At 46.1% G+C, this 18,791-nt stretch overlaps 1 protein-coding gene and 1 long non-coding RNA gene across 3 annotated transcripts in view; one reads left to right on the plus strand and one right to left on the minus strand.

Annotated features, from left to right (window-relative positions):
• The window catches only part of DEAF1 (DEAF1 transcription factor), a 45,737-nt gene extending 27,022 nt beyond the window's left edge, over positions 1-18,715 (minus strand). For both annotated transcript variants that reach the window (XM_077287804.1, XM_077287803.1), the window contains exons 1-8: positions 18,336-18,715; positions 16,649-16,737; positions 15,884-16,001; positions 9,886-10,032; positions 9,572-9,711; positions 8,004-8,069; positions 4,228-4,354; positions 829-957 (exon numbers count right to left, since the gene is read on the minus strand). In XM_077287804.1, the coding sequence (XP_077143919.1) occupies positions 829-957; positions 4,228-4,354; positions 8,004-8,069; positions 9,572-9,711; positions 9,886-10,032; positions 15,884-16,001; positions 16,649-16,737; positions 18,336-18,489 (970 nt within the window). In that variant the 5' untranslated portion in view covers positions 18,490-18,715. The remainder of the gene's footprint in view (positions 1-828; positions 958-4,227; positions 4,355-8,003; positions 8,070-9,571; positions 9,712-9,885; positions 10,033-15,883; positions 16,002-16,648; positions 16,738-18,335) is intronic.
• On the plus strand, positions 1,902-4,345 carry LOC143806844 (uncharacterized). The gene is made up of 3 exons (XR_013221572.1): positions 1,902-1,920; positions 2,218-2,291; positions 4,230-4,345. It is a non-coding gene; the product is annotated as an uncharacterized LOC143806844 (long non-coding RNA).
• Positions 18,716-18,791: the final 76 nt, after the last annotated feature.

The following is an 18,791-nucleotide window of genomic DNA, read 5'->3' on the forward strand; positions in this document are numbered from 1 at the left end:
TGAACATATGAACGGCACAGTGGCTTCACAATAGAAATGAAAAGGAGTCTTTCAAGGGTTTTTTGAGCAATTTTTCTGGCTTTTTTGTTGGAAATAATTTACTCCAAAATACTCATTAAAAAAGCTCTGCACAAACCCTTAGGGCTCATTCACATTTTTGTTCACTTTATTACTTTATAGGGCTATTAATATGTCTTTTTCTGCTCACCAATGAGCCGCATGGGAGGGACTGTACACTACAGGACAACCCCTTCGTCTGCTGTAGTGCCCCATATGAAATAATAATGACATATGGGCCGGCCGATGCCGCTCTTGCGATGTATGTATATATATATATCTCTCAGACATCAACAGATTTATTTATTTTTTTAATTTATGTGGGGCACTATAGCAGTTAAGAAGAGGATGTCTAGTAGTGACACCTTGCACCCCCAATGATCAGCTGTTAGGTCCAGGGGCGGCTGGATGGATTCACTGAATGGAGGTGCACTGTGTAGCACCACTGCCAAGTACTGAAGATCAGTTCCCTTTCTTCCCGGCAGCAGCTGCTACATCTTAAACTGAGCTGTGCAGTGCTGCTCCATTGAATAGTCGTTTTTAGTCATTGCTGGAGCTAATTTCATCTGACTGGTGGGAGTGCTGGGTGTCGGACCCCCACCAATCTAATATTGATGATCTGTGATAATTACACAGTTCTCTGTCATGTATTCACAAAGGAGCATTTTGAGCACTACTGAACTCTCACACTGACAACCCATGTGTATGGCCGAACCTGAAAAATAACATGTCTCATTCTTAGGACTAGGTGTGAAGTAAGGTGCCCCTCACCTGCGGCTCCGGTGTATTCATCCCCTTGTGTGGGACTATCTGTCAGTATAGTAGTCGCCTCAGCGGTGACCTCTCTCTCAAACGTCAGTGACTCTGTGGCTGTGATCTGTCCGGACGAGGACACGGTAACTGCAAAAAGAAAGGATCTGCATTGTGACAGGAATAGTTGTACAAGCCCAGACTAGATAGTCAATTAAAACCAAAATGAAAAAAATAAAAAAGATACTTCATCATTTATATTTAAAACCAATGATATTGTGTCTGAACACTCCAAATTCTAAAAAAAGTGATGCCGTGTTACACACTGCCAGGTGGTCAGGATTCTGAGAAAGTGAAGGTTTTCGTATCTTTGGGAGAGTACGCTAAAAAACTATCCTTACCTTGCCACGGAGGTTGACACCCTAAAAGGATGAATTAGCTCCCCCACTCAATGTCGGCTGGCCCTAATATGGCCCTATATGCACCCTACCACCAATAAAGTGCACACATTAAGCATTTGGTGAGTTTTCTACCTCAGTATTTGTAAGCCAAAATCAGGAGGGGGTGATAAACACAGAAGTGGTGACGTGTTTCTATTATATTTTTCCTCTGATTATTCTATTCCTGGTTTTGGCTAAAGGTACCTTCACACGAAACGACATTATAACGATATCGCTAGCAATCCGTGACGTTGCAGCGTCCTCGCTAGCGATATCGTTTCGTTTGACACGCAGCAGCGATCAGGATCCTGCTGTGATGTCGCTGGTCGCTGAATAAAGTCCAGAACTTTATTTGGTCGTCCGATCGCTGTGTATCGTTGTGTTTGAAAGCAAAAGCAACGATACCAGCGATATTTTACACTGGTAACCAGGGTAAACATCGGGTTACTAAGCGCAGGGCCGCGCTTAGTTACCCGATGTTTACCCTGGTTACTAGCGTAAAATGTAAAAAAAACAAACAGCACATACTCACATTGCGTCCCCTGCAGTCTGCTTCCTCCTCTGACTCAGCGCCGCAAAGTGAAAGTGAAAGCAGCACAGCGGTGACGTCACCGCTCTGCTCTCACTGTACGGCGCTCAGTCAGTCAGGAAGTGGACGCAGGGGGACGTGAATGTAAGTATGTGCTGTTTGTTTTTTTTAGATTTTACGCTGGTAACCAGGGTAAACATCGGGTTACTAAGCGCGGCCCTGCGCTTAGTTACCCGATGTTTACCCTGGTTACCCGGGGACCTCGGCATAGTTGATCGCTGGAGAGCGGTCTGTGTGACAGCTCTCCAGCGACCAAACAGCGACGCTGCAGCGATCGACATCGTTGTCGCTATCGCTGCAGCGTCGCTTCGTGTGAAGGTACCTTTACACTGAGGTAAAATACTGACCAAATACTGAATGTGTGTGCTTTCTTGGTGACAGGGTACATATAGGCCCAGACGACATTCAGCGGGGGTGCTAATTCATCCTATTAAGATGCCGATCTCCACGGGAAGGTAAGAAATTACTGAGGGAATTTCTAGGGATCGTTTTTTAGCATACTCTCCCAAATATATGAAAACATTCACTGTCTCAGAATCCTGACCACCTGGCAGTGTCTAACAGGGCATCATTTTTTTTTTAGGGTTTTTTCTTTTTGATACTCTAGACTCCCATTTCTTTAAATTGATATTCTGTTTTTTCTTCTTTAGATAGTCATTAGTCAGTTAAGTAAGTGAATAAGGGAACTGAATGCATACACATAGACGGTCAGGGAAGCGTATGTAGATTAAGGCTGCATTCAATTATGGATTTTTTTGGCCGTATTTTACAATATTGGGGCAAAAATGTTTAAGTTCTCTCAGCGTTGTGGCAAAAAAAAGCAAACTGCCGGAATGTGTGTGCATAGAGCCTTAAAGCATACGCTATATGGATAAAAGTAATGGACACACGTCTTAATCACTGTATTCAGGTGTTTTGTACAGCCCCATTGACCTCGGTGTATAACCTCCGGCACCATGCTCCCCTGGTGTGTAACATCTGGCCCCTAACAACCCCAGTGTATAATATAAGACCCCTCAATTCCCGATGTATAACCTACGGCCCCTCACTCCCCAGTTTATAAGATCTGGCCCCTCACCCCCAGTGTATAATATCTGGCTCCTCACCCTCAGTGTATAATATCCGGCCCTTCACCCCCAGTGTATAATATATGGCCTCATGTCTCCAGTGTATAACCTCCGGCCCCCCACCATGCCGTCTGCCTCTAATAACATGTGACAGATTGGCCGGCGGTGCAGAGATCACCGATACCAGCACAGTCCTGTAACAGGAGCCACCGGGGTAACAAGTCCATACATGACATTTGTTCCCTTCTATATCTTCCCCATTACTTGTGAGTGATACTATTGAGAAGTGGAAGGAACCGCAGTAACTCGGCCATGAAGTGGAGACCCCATAATGTCATAGAGTGGGGGGGCCGAGTGCTGAGGAGCAGAGGGCAGAAAAGTCACTACTGCTGTGCTGACTTCAAAACTGCAAAGTCCTAACTTCCTCAAGTAATAACTTCAGTACAAAACTCTATCTCCTGTGGGAACTTCATAGCCAAGCAGCTGCATTCAGCCGTACATCACCAAGAACAATGCAACAGATGAAGTGGTGTAAAGCTGCCAAAGCTGGAGGATACGTGTCCTGTGCAGTGAAGGATCACACTGTTCTATCTGGCATCTTATGGACGAGTGTGGGTTTGGTGAATGTCAGGAGAACGTTACCCACCTGACTGCATTGTACAGTTTGGTGGAGGAGGGATAATGCTATGGGCTTGTTAACAGGAGTCGGCTTCAGCCTCTTTTGTCCAGTGCAGGACAATTGCAGCTTCCAACTTTGTTAGAATAGTTTGGGGAAGGTCCTTTTTTCTGTTCCCCATGACTGTTCCCAATGCACAAAGAAAGGTCCAATACATGGATTTGGGAATTTGGGGGTGAAGAACAAGACTGATCACAACACCAGCGAACACTTTGTAATAAACTAGAATGGAGATTGTGAGCCCGGCCTCTCCACAACACATACTTTCATCCATATAGTGTAAGTCATGAGCAGTGGGTCTGGTAACGTTCATTTTCTTAGATGCCACATTCACATGGAATCAACAGAAAGAGTTTTTAAAGCTTAGAATTAGTGTGCAGGAAAGGTCTCTGTAGAGCAATGCCCTGCACCCTGTGGGTCTAAAGTTATTGTGGGACTACAAATTCCAGAAAAGCCGTAAAACCAGAGGCTGACGTGTAGTAGGGCCTTGTACTAAAGGGAGTGATGATATATTCGATCCCAGGAGAATAGAAATAAAGGCTGCAGCTTTACAAAAAAGCACTGAACGGATTCTCTACATTTTCGTTCCCCTTCTGATACCCCCCAGGATAAGAGCTTTCCCCCACCCGAGTTTTCTTTGGTCCTTACAGGTGGTTTCTGCTGTCCCTGGGAGAAGGCTGATGTTTTTGCTTTGGTCTTTCTTGACTGAGCCAGCCGACATCTCTCCTTCCTTTTTCCGGCGCTTGTAAGGAATGAACAGACGGACGGGGCCACTCTGTAAGTGCGGAAGAGACACAGTGGATGTTACTTTATAACAAACCGGTGACGGATTCATGGTCTTCAAATTCTGGAAAAGTTGATCTGAATGGATTAGTAATTAGTTGTGAGCGCAAGTGCTCGTTACTCCAGTTTGCCCAGGGTGCTGGGGTATGCACTGAGTATCGCGGGTGCTCGAGTGACAAGTTCGAGTCCCCGCGGGCACATGTTTCACAGCTTAAAGACATCCACAAAACATGCGGGGATTGTCAGGCAATCTCTGCATGTTTTGCGGTTGTGTAATAGCCGTGTAACATGTGGCAGCGGGGAATGGAGCATGTCACTCGAGCACCCGCGATACTCGGTGCATACCCCGGCACCCTGGGCAAACTCGAGTAACGAGCACTTGCGCTCATCACTATTAGTTATCTGTGACCACTGGACAGGAGCCCGGACAACCACCTCTTGCCTGGGGCGACGTCACATGTGTGATGACAAGCCAGGATGACTAAGCCAAATAAGAGCTATGGAGGTTACAGACAGGTTTCAGGGCTCCCATCCAGTGGTCACTGACTACTTGGCTGATGGACCAATTCCTGTAGGCCAATTTTCACCGAGCTTTCACAAAATTGTTAACATGTCATAGAGACATATCTGAAATTGTGATCAGTGGGTATCTGGGAACAGCAACCCAAACCGATAGATAAAAGAGCGAGGAAGGAAAGCTCTGCCAACATCCCTCTCTCCTCAATGGCTGAAGATGGGCTCCTGGACTTTGTATTAGGCCGGGGTCACACTAGCGTATAACATCTGATGCGAGAGCATCGGATGCGATATGCTAATGACCCCCGACTCCTGCTCTGCTGCGAGCGGGAGCCGAGTGTCATGCGTCTGTGCTCTGAGGCCCTCGCACAGAGCGGATGATATCTGAGTGCTGTGCGCTGTCACTTGCACCCATAGGCTTATATGGGTGCGAGTGAGCAGAGACTCGGCAGAGTGTCGGTGACAATTGCAGTATGCTGCGATTTCACTCGCACACTGAAAACGGCCGAGGAAAAAAACGGTGATGAGAGCTGCCCCGTAGAAGAATACCGGTCCGAGTGCTATGCGATGTTTTATCACATAGCACTCATCCATATTAGGCTCTAGTGTGACTCTGGCCTTAAGCCAGTTCTTCAATAAGTAGGGAAGTCCTGCTGCTCCTCCATTTGAGTGATCAGTTGGGTTCTCCGCACTCGGATGTCCACTGACCAAAGTCTTTATGACATATGTAATGTTTTTGCTAAATGAAACATTTTATTTTTTTTTAGAACAGGTCTAAAATTCTGTGCTTTTTATGGTCTCAAAGGGGTTTTTAAGGTCCACATTTTTTATGGCATGGGTATTCTGAGTGTAAAAATAACACAAAATCAGCTTTACTTTCCCCTGCTACCTCACCGTTGCTGCCCAAAGTCCTTTTTTTTTTTCCAGCCAATCAGTGGACTAGATTTCTCATCTGGAACGGCAAGGCCCCTAATTCCAGTGACTGGCTGCAGCAGTCATGAGCAGTAGCGGTTATGTCACCAGAATAACAAAATCAGCTTTACTTTCCCCCTGCTGCCCCTGCTGTGTCTCTCTGCTGCAGTCCTTATTTAAACTGCAATGGCTGTGACATCGCAATCACAGATAGTGACCGCTGCAGTCAATCACTAGTCTTGTGATCTTGTCTAAATCGGCATGGTCGATGCAGCAGTCATGAGCTGTAGCTATGATGTCACCAGAAGACAAAATCAGCTTTACTCTCCCCTCCTGCCATTCCAGCGCTGCCTCTCTGATGCTGCCCGCAGTCCTGATAGACATTGCAGTAGGTGTGACATAATGAGTACAGCTCGTGACCACTGCAGCCAATCACTGGATGCAAACATTTGTCTACATGGGCATGATCGCTAAGTCCGGCGATTGGCTGGGACAGTCATGAGCAGTGGTTGAGCTGGGACAGCAGTGGAGAGGCAGAACTGGTGCGACAGGGGTAAGCAATGCTAATTTTGGTATTTTTACACCACGTAAACGTGAAAAACCCCTTTAATAAATCTCATCCACATCACCTCCATAGACCTGATGAAAGATAACATGTTGGTGGCCTGCAGTCACCAGTGATGGTCCAGCCATCAGGGCTACATATACTTTTCGGAGTACCCATGCCCATTTAGGTGTCAGCCATTTTTCTGGGCACAAGACTTTTTATACTAAAGGGGCATAAAGCTCAGAACAGCGCTTGTACTCCTTCATCTTCTCGGACCCCCACAAATCACAACAAGAGGTGTAAAATATAGGTAATGGGAGATATACTGGAAAGCTGAGAATGAAATAAATGAAGTAACATCCACAATGGCGTACGAGTCAGCATCTGATAGCTCTCCATTTCTGCCATTATTTTATGCAGGTGACAGCTCAAAAAAACAGAAGATTATAAATGCCAGAGGACATTGGAATGAGGACTCTTCTTCACAGACTTGCACCCCTAATTTGGAGCACGAGGTGACAAGACGAGGTGGCCGAATCAGCAATACTTCTATCACCTCCGAGATCTGGCGCTGGAGGAGACTGACATTGCTTGTGAAGGAAAAGCACGGAGCCAAGTGCCACGGACCTCTCCGGCACGGAGATAAAACCTGACAGATCAGCAAAACGCTGTCCCCCGAGAGCGCCGAAGAGTTCACGCACTTCACACTGAAAATATCACTGATGATCTTGGATTATTCCACCTCGGACAATCAAAAGTACAAGTTTTCATGTAGAAATTAAAGGGGCGTTCCTCCTGATAAAGTCATGGCGCATTACAAAGATATTCCGTCGCTTTCTGATTGGGGAGGGAACCGCCATCAATCCTGAGAATGAAGAAGCCATTGCGTTAGTCCAGAGAAGCCATCTCTTTTATTTTTCCCTGCACAGCTGTCCCTTGGATGAACCTGTGTGGCGGTTCCCCTGTGCAGCAGGAAAAACTATGAAGGGACCACATCCCTGATTAGCCCAACAATTGCTATATTCTCAGGACTGATAAATAGTCTCAGAGTTGACCCCTGGGGAACAGAAAGTGATTGCATACCCCAGCAATAAGTCACCGCTTTACAAGAGGAGAGTGCTGAATTCAAGAGGAATGCCCAAAATGGTTATCCATAAGGCTTTAGTCACACTTCAGTATTTTTGATCAGCAGTTCATCCGTCACAAGTGTCTCCAAAACACAGAACAGATGTCAATCTTTCAATTATAGTTGGTTCCACTCCTGGGGTTTTGGCATATAAACACTGATGAAACATACTGACGTGTGAACAGGGCCTTATGGACACACGGACATCAGGGAAACAAACATTTTGCCAGCAGAACTCGCAGTCCGTATCTTCACTGCTGCTATTCTGTGCATGAGGAAGGCTTGGAAAGCTATGATGATGCCCACCAGCACATTGTGAGAGCCCACAAATCTGTACGTGGCCGTCAGCAGCAGGATGAGTGACATCATCTTCATTGAAGGACCGTACATTTGGGGAATGGTAAATGGAGCCTAATCCGAATGTGAAATGAGGACAAAGGTGAGTTCCCAGGAATAGAAAACCCCAATAATTACATATTCATATCATTTAGAGGCAAAGAAGATCTCCTGCCGTCACGTTACAATCTGACCCGTCCTTACCAGGCTGAGGTCGTCGCAGCAGGCAGCACAGGTACAGGACGCAGCGTGAGGGGTGAGCAGGCCATCCTGGAAATACAAGAGGATGAGCCCTCAGTTACAGCCATCATGTCGGAAATCCCCTCCCTAAAAGAAAAATCCTTCCTGTAAAGTCGTAGACAATGCCGAACCATGCGGGGGCCGAATGTGCAGCATATATATGTTGTGTTCAAACGATGACCACGGAGAGATCTGTAATCGAAAGCTAAGTACACGAGTGCTGTTTACACAGGACGATGTTCTGCCGAGAACCATGACCATGGGGGGATCTGTAATTGATTGCTAAGTGTGCATAAGCTGCCACTGTTCAAGGCCGCGTGAGTGCTGTTTACACAGAACGAAGCACCATCGGGAACAATGACCACCGAGAGATCTGTAATCGAATGCTAAGTGCACGAGTGCTGTTTACACAGAACGACGTGCTGCTGAGAACAATGGCCATGGAGAGATCTATAATAGATCTGTACTCGAATACTAAGTGTGTGTAGGCTACCACTGTTCTCGTCAGCCCGGACGCTGTTTACACAGGACAACTAGTTGCCGAGAACCATGACCTTGGAGAGATCTGTAATCGAATACTAAGTGTGCATAGGCTGCTACTGTACTCGCCAGCACGAGTGCTGTTTAAACAGGATGATGTGCTGCCGAAAACCATGATATTTTGCGCTGCACAGAAGATTATTTCACCCGAGCATTTTGCTCATTCATTGGGTGATGTCAACCTGTTTACACGTCAAAATAATCATGAAACGAGCGTTTTTAAGAACGATGTATCAGTGCAAATGCAGTTTAGGTTTTCACTTCACTGCAGGGGGCCGGGGTTCGGCTATGCAGGGAAAACAAAGCAGGGTGGGCAGCTTTACACCAGCGCTGTGGTCCCTTTATTGTCAAGGTCGGTGGGTTTCCCTCCACTCATCGTAAAGTGACAGCGTATCCTATCAGCACGCCACAACTTATTAACATGGTTTTCCCGCCACAATGGTCACAACTGCTGACAAACAATGAAACCGTCCCTGCGTCCATACGTTTCCACCTGACTTTGTCTAATAGTTTAATTTTAGAGAGCAGATGCTTGTGCTCCAGAGCTGCTCTTCCTCCCATTCTTAAGAACCAGACGTCAGGGATTCACAGGAAATTAAGGTGCGGTACTATAAATACTAATTATCACCGGCCTCAGGATAATGGATAACTTACCGAGACCCCACTGGTCCCATGAGAAGGGCTCCGCAGCCCCATGTTTGCATTAAGTACTGTAGGTGATAACTTGCATTTATGGTCGAACCCTTTTAAAGGCGTTTTTCAGCGCCACTCACATCCGGGAGGAAAGGCTGGCGACGTTACGATCTTACATGCCTGCCAAGACTTATGTATGATCATCAGGGACCGCGCTCATGTCCTATGCTAATTAATAGGACATATGCACAATACCTGCCAGGTGTGCGAGCGGCTCGTCAGGTACATGGGGTTGTAACGTCATCTGCCGCAGAAGTGAGCCCCTTTAAACACGATGTCGGATAGGGTTTGGGTGTTACCTGTATCAGGCACTGCAGGGGTCTTCCTGCGTAGCGGATACTTCTCTTCCAGTCTTTGCTGCTCGCTCTGCCCGCAATGGCTTCAAACTCAGTCGGCGTGTACCAGCCATCCGAGTGCTTCACACAGCGACCTCTGCCCCCTGTCAGATCACACACATATATAGCAGGGGTACGCCGCCGTCAGGACCCCCACAGCTGGCCAACAACTCTCATCAGGACCAAGCCTTAGCGCCACCATCTTAACCCTATAATATTCAACTATAGAAATAAGAATAAAGCTGGACTCAACTCCAGAGTCCTGTAACACCACGCACCCGATCCTAAGCGGTTCTTGTACAGGATGCCGCTGATGTTACGACACCTCACAGGTAATTCGTCATCATAGGCCGAGGGATCCCAGCTGTACCTGGTGCCATCTTTCTCTGATCCCGGGGACGGTGAGCTGGGTGACCCATCAGAGCCTGCGGGAAGAAAGGAATAATGATCTGTAATCTTATATATTTGCTGACTGTCATTTTACTTTGAACCATTTTTTAGCTCTACTGAGTACTGAATGCCTGAGGGAGTCTAAAACCTGCCTCATTACATTACAGGCTGCTCTGTCTCACCATGATTAGCACGGTGGCTCAGTGGTTAACAAAGTGGCTCAGTGGTTACCACTTTATAATGGCACAGTGGCTCAGTGGTTAGCACTGTATGATGGTCAGCACAGTGGCTCAGTGGTTAGCACTGTATGATGGTCAGTGTGGTGGCTCAGTGGCTAGCATTGTATGATGGTCAGCACAGTGGCTCAGTGGTTAGCACTGTATGATGGTCAGCACAGTGGCTCAGTGGTTAGCACTGTAGCTTTGCAGATCTGGGCTCCTGGTATCAAACATCTGCAAGAAGTTTGTATGTTCTCCCTGTGTTTGCGTGGGTTTCCTCCAGGTTCTCCGGTTTCCTCCCACACTCCAAAAACATACTGATAGGGAATTAGATTGTGAGCCCCGATGGGGACCGATATGATAGTGTGAAACTTTTATCAAATTTACAACTTTTTGAAAAGCGGGTTCAGCGTGGCCTGATGCATTCACGTGGTTGACTCCAGCAGCGCTGTCCACCAATCTATGACTGGAGCACAGGTTTTGACCATTACGAATATAAAAAAAACTTGACCTTTGATAAAACTTTTGCACCAGGGTCTTGGAATTTCTATTTATGCACCAAATGTATACAGGAATATTCAGTCTTGCAGTAAAAAAAGTATTAAATCCTCATTTAAAAACGCTTACTCTTTTTTTTAAATTCGTTTATTAAATCACATAAATCAAGTGTACATACACGGTTCACAAATTTCCAAGTCAGTGCGATTACATTTTGATGATAGTTTCATTGACATAAATCTTAATACACCGATCGGATCATATAAACTCAAGGTATTATAGTATGTCTCATATACTGAAAAATCCTAAAACTAAAACTATTTTACTGCCAAAACAAAACCCTCTCCACCACATTAACAGAATAGCGTTAAAACTCAACGTGAATAATATAGTTTCTCAAACTTTGTTATATTGAATCTAGGCCCTCAACCAGGTGATGACATGGTGAGGTACGATGAGTTCCACAAATCCCAGATTTTATAAAATTTCTCCAAACAGCCTCTATTCTGATATAAAGTACGTTCGTACGGCACAACTACATTTACCTGCTCTATCCAGGCCCTAAGAGATGGATGTGTGGTACCCATCCAACGCAAGGCGATTAACTTTCTTGCCAGGAAAAGTGTCTCTCTTAAGAAAATTTGAACATGGTGGTCCCACATCTCCTCCTCCAATACCCCGAACAAACACACTAATGGAGTCAGGGGAACGGGAATATGTACAAGGGAGGTCAACATCGAGGTAACCTCTTCCCAATAAGAAAGAATAACTGGACATTCCCATATCATGTGTATGAAATCTGCCTCCCCCACATGACATCTGAGACATTCCGAAGACCGGGACCACCCAATTTTAAATAGTCGTAGCGGGGTTAAATATGATTGATGTAATATATATAACTGTATCATTTTATTGATAGCTGAGGGGGACACCTTGGTTGGGGACTCAAGGACCATTTCCCAGTCCTCGCCCTGAAGATCAGGCACCAGGACCTTCCACCTTTCCTTGACTGGCAGCAAAGCAGCATCAGCACCTACGGATAACATATAAGTATATAATGCAGAGATGAGGCCACGGGGCCCCTGTGACTTAAAGATCCCTATCAGTGGGAAGGAAGATATTGCTTGCGTCACTTCCACGCTACGAACATGCGACTGAATCGCCGATCTAAGTTGGAGATAGCGAAAGAATTGAGGCCTTGGTATATCATACCTAAGTTGCAGTTGTTCAAAGGACATCAGGGTACCCCGGTCATAAAGATCACTAAGCGACGAAACACCGTGTGATATCCAGAATTGAGCAGACGGGTGATTCAATAATCTCGGGAAGTATTCATTATCCCATAAGGGCATTTCGGCTACAATACCATCAAAGTGAATTACCTTTTTCACCTGCCGCCAAATTAGCCTCGCTAGCCGACGTAATGGTAATAGTCTAGGAGCAGAAGGTTTGTTTATTTCCAAGAAACCCAATGGGCAGTCAATCTTGGCAGCGTGGGCTAGATGGCTCTCCGAATTCGGCAAACATCCCCCAGGCATCCATTTTCCCAGAGCTCTAAGCTGTCCAGCTAAATAATATAAAAAAAAATCTGGCAACTCCGCCCCTCCCATTTGCCTAGATCTGTGTAAAGTAGACAATTTAAGTTTGGGTCTAGCCTTCCCCCAGATAAAGGACGTAGCTAATGAATTTAAGTTTGAAAAAAAGGTTTTAGGAACCGGTACTGCACTATGTTGGAGGGAGTAGTTAAGCTTCGGGAGAAGTATCATTTTTATCAAGTTTATGCGACCTGAGACAGATAAAGGCAGTTTACTCCATATAGCGAATTTATGTTTAACAAAATCTAATAACGGGAGAACATTAAACTGTAGATCAAGTCTGCTGTATTTTGATATAATTATTCCTAGATATTTAAAGCTAGAAACAACCGGTAATGGGGACAACACATCCAGGTGTGCCTGGAAAGAGGCATCAGGGCAGATTTACCCCAGTTAATATATAGTCCCGAATGTCTGCCAAATCTCTCTATAATGGTAATCGCATGTGGTAGAGTCTCCTCCACCTCGTCCAGAAACACCACCATATCGTCTGCATATAGACCAATAGTATCTGTGCGATCTGCTATCGTGATGCCCCTAATAGATGACGTGAACCTCACATGAATTGCTAGTGCCTCTATCGCAAGGGCAAACAAGGCCGGAGATAGAGGACATCCCTGACGGGTCCCTCTTTTTAAGGAGAATGATTCAGAAATAGAGTTGTTAATAATTATCCGGGCTTTCGGTTTCAGTTATAATGCGGCAATCCAGTTTTGGAATTTAGGACCAAATCGATATCGTTGTAGACATGCAGATAGGAAAGGCCACTCAAGAGAATCAAATGCCTTAGCCGCGTCCAGTGAGGCCATGGCCCATTTATTCCCAGGTACCAACGTACTATATTGAGCTATTGATTGAACCCTCCTGATGTTAATAGAAGTACTCTTACCCGGCATAAAACCCGTCTGGTCTGGGTGTATTATATCCAGTATTACCGTATTTAACCTGGTAGCTAGAATTTTAGTCAAAATCTTATAATCCACATTAATGAAATCGGACGATAAGATCCACATTCTAGGGGGTCCTTCCCTTCTTTTTTTAAGACTATAATATTTGCTAAAAACGCTTACTCTTATTATTAGTAATTTTGTATTCTGAGTGATAAAGCAGTATATTTATATAGGTACAATATACTGCAGCGCTGTACAAAGACTGAAGAAACCAGTGCAAACACAAGGAGAATATACAAACTTCCTGCAGATATTCCCTCGACCAGACTCTACATATAGGACGGTTCATATCCACTGGAAACGTCACTTGCGATGATCTCAGCTCATAGCGTTTAATCATCCAATAGGCTCCTGCACAGAATAACTAAGATTACAGTAAAAGAGCGCCACCTGCTGGAAATAAAAAGAAGGAACAAAAGCAAGCTGTGATGTCAGGCTTTACGAGTCCATAGGACAGTAATGAACAATAAGAAGACAACTTTATGTAATAAATGGAAACTACTTAGTGTAAAATGTGACGGAGAGAGCGAGAGTGAGGGAGAGAGAGAGCGAGAGTGAGGAAGAGAGAGAGTGAGGGAGGGAGAGAAAGAGAGGGGGGAGTGAGGGAGAGAGAGAGGGAGAGAGAGGAGGAGAGAAAAGGAGGGAGAGGGAGGGAGAGAATGGGGGAGAGAGCGCGAGAGTGAGGGAGAGAGAGAAAGGAGGGAAAGGGAGAGAGAGAGACAGAAAGAGGGGACAGAGCGAGAAAGAGGGGGAGAGAGAGAAAGAGGGGGAGAGAGAGAAAGAGGGGGAGAGAGAGAGAGAGAAAGAGGGGGAGAGAGAGAGAGAGAGAAAGAGGGGGAGAGAGAGAAAGAGAGAAAGAGGGGGAGAGAGAGAAAGAGGGGGAGGGAGAAAGAGGGGGGAGGGAGAAAGAGGGGGGAGGGAGAAAGAGGGGGGAGGGAGAGAAAGGGGGGAGAGAGAAAGAGGGGGAGAGAGAGAGAGGGGGGAGAGAGAGAGGGGGGGGGAGAGAGAGAGGGGGGGGAGAGAGAGAGGGGGGGGAGAGAGAGAGGGGGGGGAGAGAGAAAGAGGGGGGAGAGAGAAAGAGGGGGGAGAGAGAAAGAGGGGGAGAGAGAAAGAGGGGGGAGAGAGAGAAAGAGGGGGAGAGAGAGAGAGAGAGAGAGAAAGACGGGGGAGAGAGAGAGAGAAAGAAAGAGGGGAGAGAGAGGGAGAGGGGGAGAGAGAGGGAGAGAGTGAGAGAGAGAGGGAGAGAGTGAGAGAGAGAGGGAGAGAGAGAGAAAGAGGGGGAGAGAAAGAGTGAGAGGGGTAGAGAGTGAGAGGGAGAAATAGAAAGGTATATAGGGGAGAGGGAACGAGAAGAGGCAGACAGAGAGTGAGAGAGGGAAAGAAAGAGAGGAGGAGATGGAGAGAGGGGGAGAGACAGGGAAAAAAAAGAGATGAAGGGAGAGAGAGAAAAGAAGAAAGGAAGAGAGAGGATAAGAAAAAGGGAAAGAGAGGAAGAGAGAGTGAAAGAGAGGAAGTGACAGGAAGAGAGAGAGACCGAGAAAGAGGAAGAAAGAGGGAGAGAGGGAAAGGGAGAAGGGAAGACTGCTGGAGAGAGAGAGGGAGAGAGAAGAATCTTTGGTATGGCCGTAAGAAGACTGACTACCAATTCCTTTATAACGCACAATGAAGACAATGGTGGACTTGCGGTTTTTTTTCACCATTTCATAATTTTTTTACATTTTTTTAGTACAGTATATGGTAAAGTGAAAGGTGGGAATCAAATCTACAGCTCCTCTTGCAAAAAATCAAATTCACATTTGTACATGTCAATGGAAAAAAAGTAAAAAAGTTATGAGGATTAGAAGAAGGGGAGGAAAAATCGAAAGCGCAAAAAATAAATAAGAAACCCCACGTATGAGCTCTGGCAGGACTTTGTGCATTTATCAGGCCGGTTACAGTCTGACTTTATGAACGTTATTACTTTTGCAGATGAGGAACTAAGAGGAAAGCTGACTCTAGGACAAGGTGCCTGCAGATGACAACATTTACAGGATGCGCTACAAAGTTGTGGCTACTAAATACTGAGCGTTTAGAGGTGGCGGAGGGTCATCCAGAGTGTCCCCCTGTAGGGTTTGTCACACAAAGGTTTTTGGTAATAATCTTGTAGCAGAATCCAAAATACAATAAAAACATCTTAAAATGTTAAATTAGCTTCCGACTGACACATGGTGCGGGCTCCTATAGGCGCGCAGCGCTGTCCTTTCCCCTCTCAGAGCACAAAAAAGCAATATGTTAATTACTCACACATTTCAGCAAGGAAAATGCTCCAAATTTACTCCCTGAATCGGTGAAGTGGAAAAACAGCATCAAAAACCTTCACATTTCTGCAATTGTTTTGCCATAAAAATCCCCAATAAAAAGCTGAGTGTGAACACACCCTAAGGAGAGAGGCATGTAGCGGGCATGTTAGGGGGCCGCTCAGTGGCTACAATGGTAACTCCTAGACCTCATGTTACGGTCCTAGAAGGGACTGCGATGCACAGACCGGCGGGAGGGCTCCTGACCCGACCACGACAGTCTCATAGGCAAAGAAATAAAATATCTATAAACAGTCAACATTGATGAGAGCGTCATCCGTCCGCTCACCTGGCGTTGGCACCTTAATATTCTGGGCGTCCATGATGCTGCCATCAGTGTGCACCACGATCAGCGTGGCTTTCTCTGTGCTCAGGCTGTCTCCAATCTGAAGGGACGCCCTCTCCGCCTGCAATATATATGTAAAGATTACAGTATGGCCGGTGCCACACGTCCTCTGTGCAGCCTTATGGTCCAGAACTGTTCTACCATGGAGAATACTACTCGTGACTATGAAAGACAACATTAAGAATGGTGACAGATATTCTATAAAGTGGATCTGTCAGCTGATTACACAATGGAAACTGCATACAGAGATCATTTAGACCTGATGAGACTGGTGTATTTACCGTGTCAGAATGGTTGTATAATCCTGATACCAAGAGGAGTCCAGCTACAGCATGAAATAGCTCATGAATCCAAGAGTATTCTGTCCCAACCCACCCAGAATGACTGACTGACAGCGGCAGCTTGTACTGAGCAGTGTGAGATCTCGGCAGGGAGGAGGGACACTGATGAGCTGTCATTCATCCTAGGAGGGTGGAAATTAGCATACACTTTCAAAGTAAAGCCAGCATCCCCATCAGGTCTAACAGACCTCTTTAGTAATGCATGCAGCGAGTTTTGCGACATTTCAGGACAGCACCTGCAAGTGATGCCGGGTGCGTTATGGGAGCGTGCAGCTGTCGAGAGACACGCCGCTGAGTGTTTTTTTCTGATTTGTTTCTTCTTTTTCGATTGTAGGTTTATTGCTCATTTATAAAGTAAAATACTCACCAGTACGTGATCGGACAGAGTGGCGGTGCTGGCCACTGATGTGGTGAAAACATTGTCCCCGGGGGCGCCCACGCTGGACACTGTGACTTCTGTAACCACAAACACAACACAGATACATGATATAATTCCCCTACATGACTGCAAGCGACGGGCAGCTACTACGGCCCCTTCATACAAATAACGAGGCGGGGGGACCTATGTCATGGATGCAGTACACGATGAGCGATCCGTAGCAATATGAGATCGGGGGTCTGACACCCGGCACCACCACTGATCAGCACTTGGGTATGTACAGAGTGGAGCTCCACAGCGCCATACACTGTGTAATGGCCACCGCAGGGTACTGCACTTTATCTCCCACTCACGTGTGACTTGTGTTTATAGCCAAAAGCTCCAACCTCTGCACATTTCCTGGGACTGGAGCTTGCACGTTTATGAGTCTGGAGGGCGGGGCTTACAAATCTGTCAGATTGTGAGGGCATCTCTTGTGTGCGGTGCCCTCTTCAGGTCGCCCATAGAGTACCACTTGGGTTCAAGTCTGGGTCACTGCAAAACTTCGATTTTCTTCTACATTTGGAGGTCGCTCATGGTTGTTGTGGTGCTGAAAGGTGAAATTTATCTTCATCTATTTAGAAGAGGCCTGAAGGTTTTATTGCAAAATTGACGGATATTTGGAAGTGTTCATCATTCCCTTTGCATTGACTAGAGCCCTAGTTCCAGCTGCCAAAACATCTTCCAAGGCATAATGCTGCCTACACCATGCTTCACTGGGGGTATGGTGTTTTTCTGGTGATGGCTTTGTGCCATACCTACCTTTTGGAATTAAGCTCAAAAAGTTCCACCGTGGTCTCATCAGACCATAACTCGCTCTCTCACATGATTTTGACAGACTTGTACGTTTTGGTAAAATATAGCTGGGCTTGGATGGGTTTTGATCATTGTTGCTGCCAGCCTGTCGGCAGCCTCCCGAACCAATTTTCTTTTAGTCCTTTCATACATTTTTGAGGAACGTCTAATTTTAAGTAATATCACGGTTGTGAAAATTTAAACCACTTCTCGATGACGTCTCAGTTTCCATGATGTATCTAATGCCTTGGAGATTTTTTTTGCAACCTTCCCCTGACTGATGACTTTTAATAATGAGATCCCTTTGCTGTGTTGTCAGCTGTTTATGGCTTTTCGTTTAAATTGTCAAGAAAATTTAGAACAGCTAAACTGTATGTGGGGTTACTCAGAATAAGTAAAACGATGGCCGGCCGTGTACTGACTACTATGTCACATGAGTTTGGCTGATTCTGGACACAATGACATCCCAAATTATAAGAGGGTGTGCACATTTATGTAATCACTTTATTTTAGTTTTGCACATATTATGTGTGACATTAAAGATGGAAAAAAGTTTGGAAATGCTTCTTGTTGACATGAATTTTTTTTAGATGGAAATAAACCTGGCATTTTATGAGGGGTGTGTAGCCTTTATATACCCACTGCACCTATCTTCAGTCCAGACCTGATGCCATCTCCCTGTGCTTGGTTGTATACATAGTGTGTGTATAGTTCTTTGTGGTATATAGAAAGTAGCGCCATCTGGTGGTACTGAGCTATATTACAAGACGAGCCCTACTGAGCAGATTAAAGTTCACAGCGCCACCTGGTGGTCGGTTAGCAGTACAGCAGCAGAACTTACCTGTATACCCGTTCCCGGTTGCACTCCTCCCATCGGGCCCAGTCATGACAGTGACCGAAGTTACCTCGGGGCCATCACGCACCGCAGCAGCCACAGCAGCCACCGCCGCCGCTGCTTCTGATAAGCCAAGTCGGGATGCTTGAGTTTCATCCATGCATCCGGAAACTACCGAACCCAATTCCGGAAAGACACGACAGTGGACCTCGGCAACACCCGAACACCCTTTCCGGAACGCGAAGGAAAATGAATAGAACGAAAAGACCCGATGGTCTCCGGAAATTCCCGAGCACTCCTCAGACGAGCGTTAGCTTCGCTCACGGAAACCACCGAGTATATCCGATCCACGCCGAAAATGGCGACAGCGCGAAGGAACGCCCCCTCGCTCGGGACTCCTACTACGCATGTCTTGAAACAAGCCGCTCAAAGGGGCGTTCCCAATGACGGAGGACGCCATTT

This window comes from Ranitomeya variabilis, chromosome 2 (assembly GCF_051348905.1).
Source record: "Ranitomeya variabilis isolate aRanVar5 chromosome 2, aRanVar5.hap1, whole genome shotgun sequence".
Taxonomy (NCBI): Eukaryota; Metazoa; Chordata; class Amphibia; order Anura; family Dendrobatidae; genus Ranitomeya; species Ranitomeya variabilis.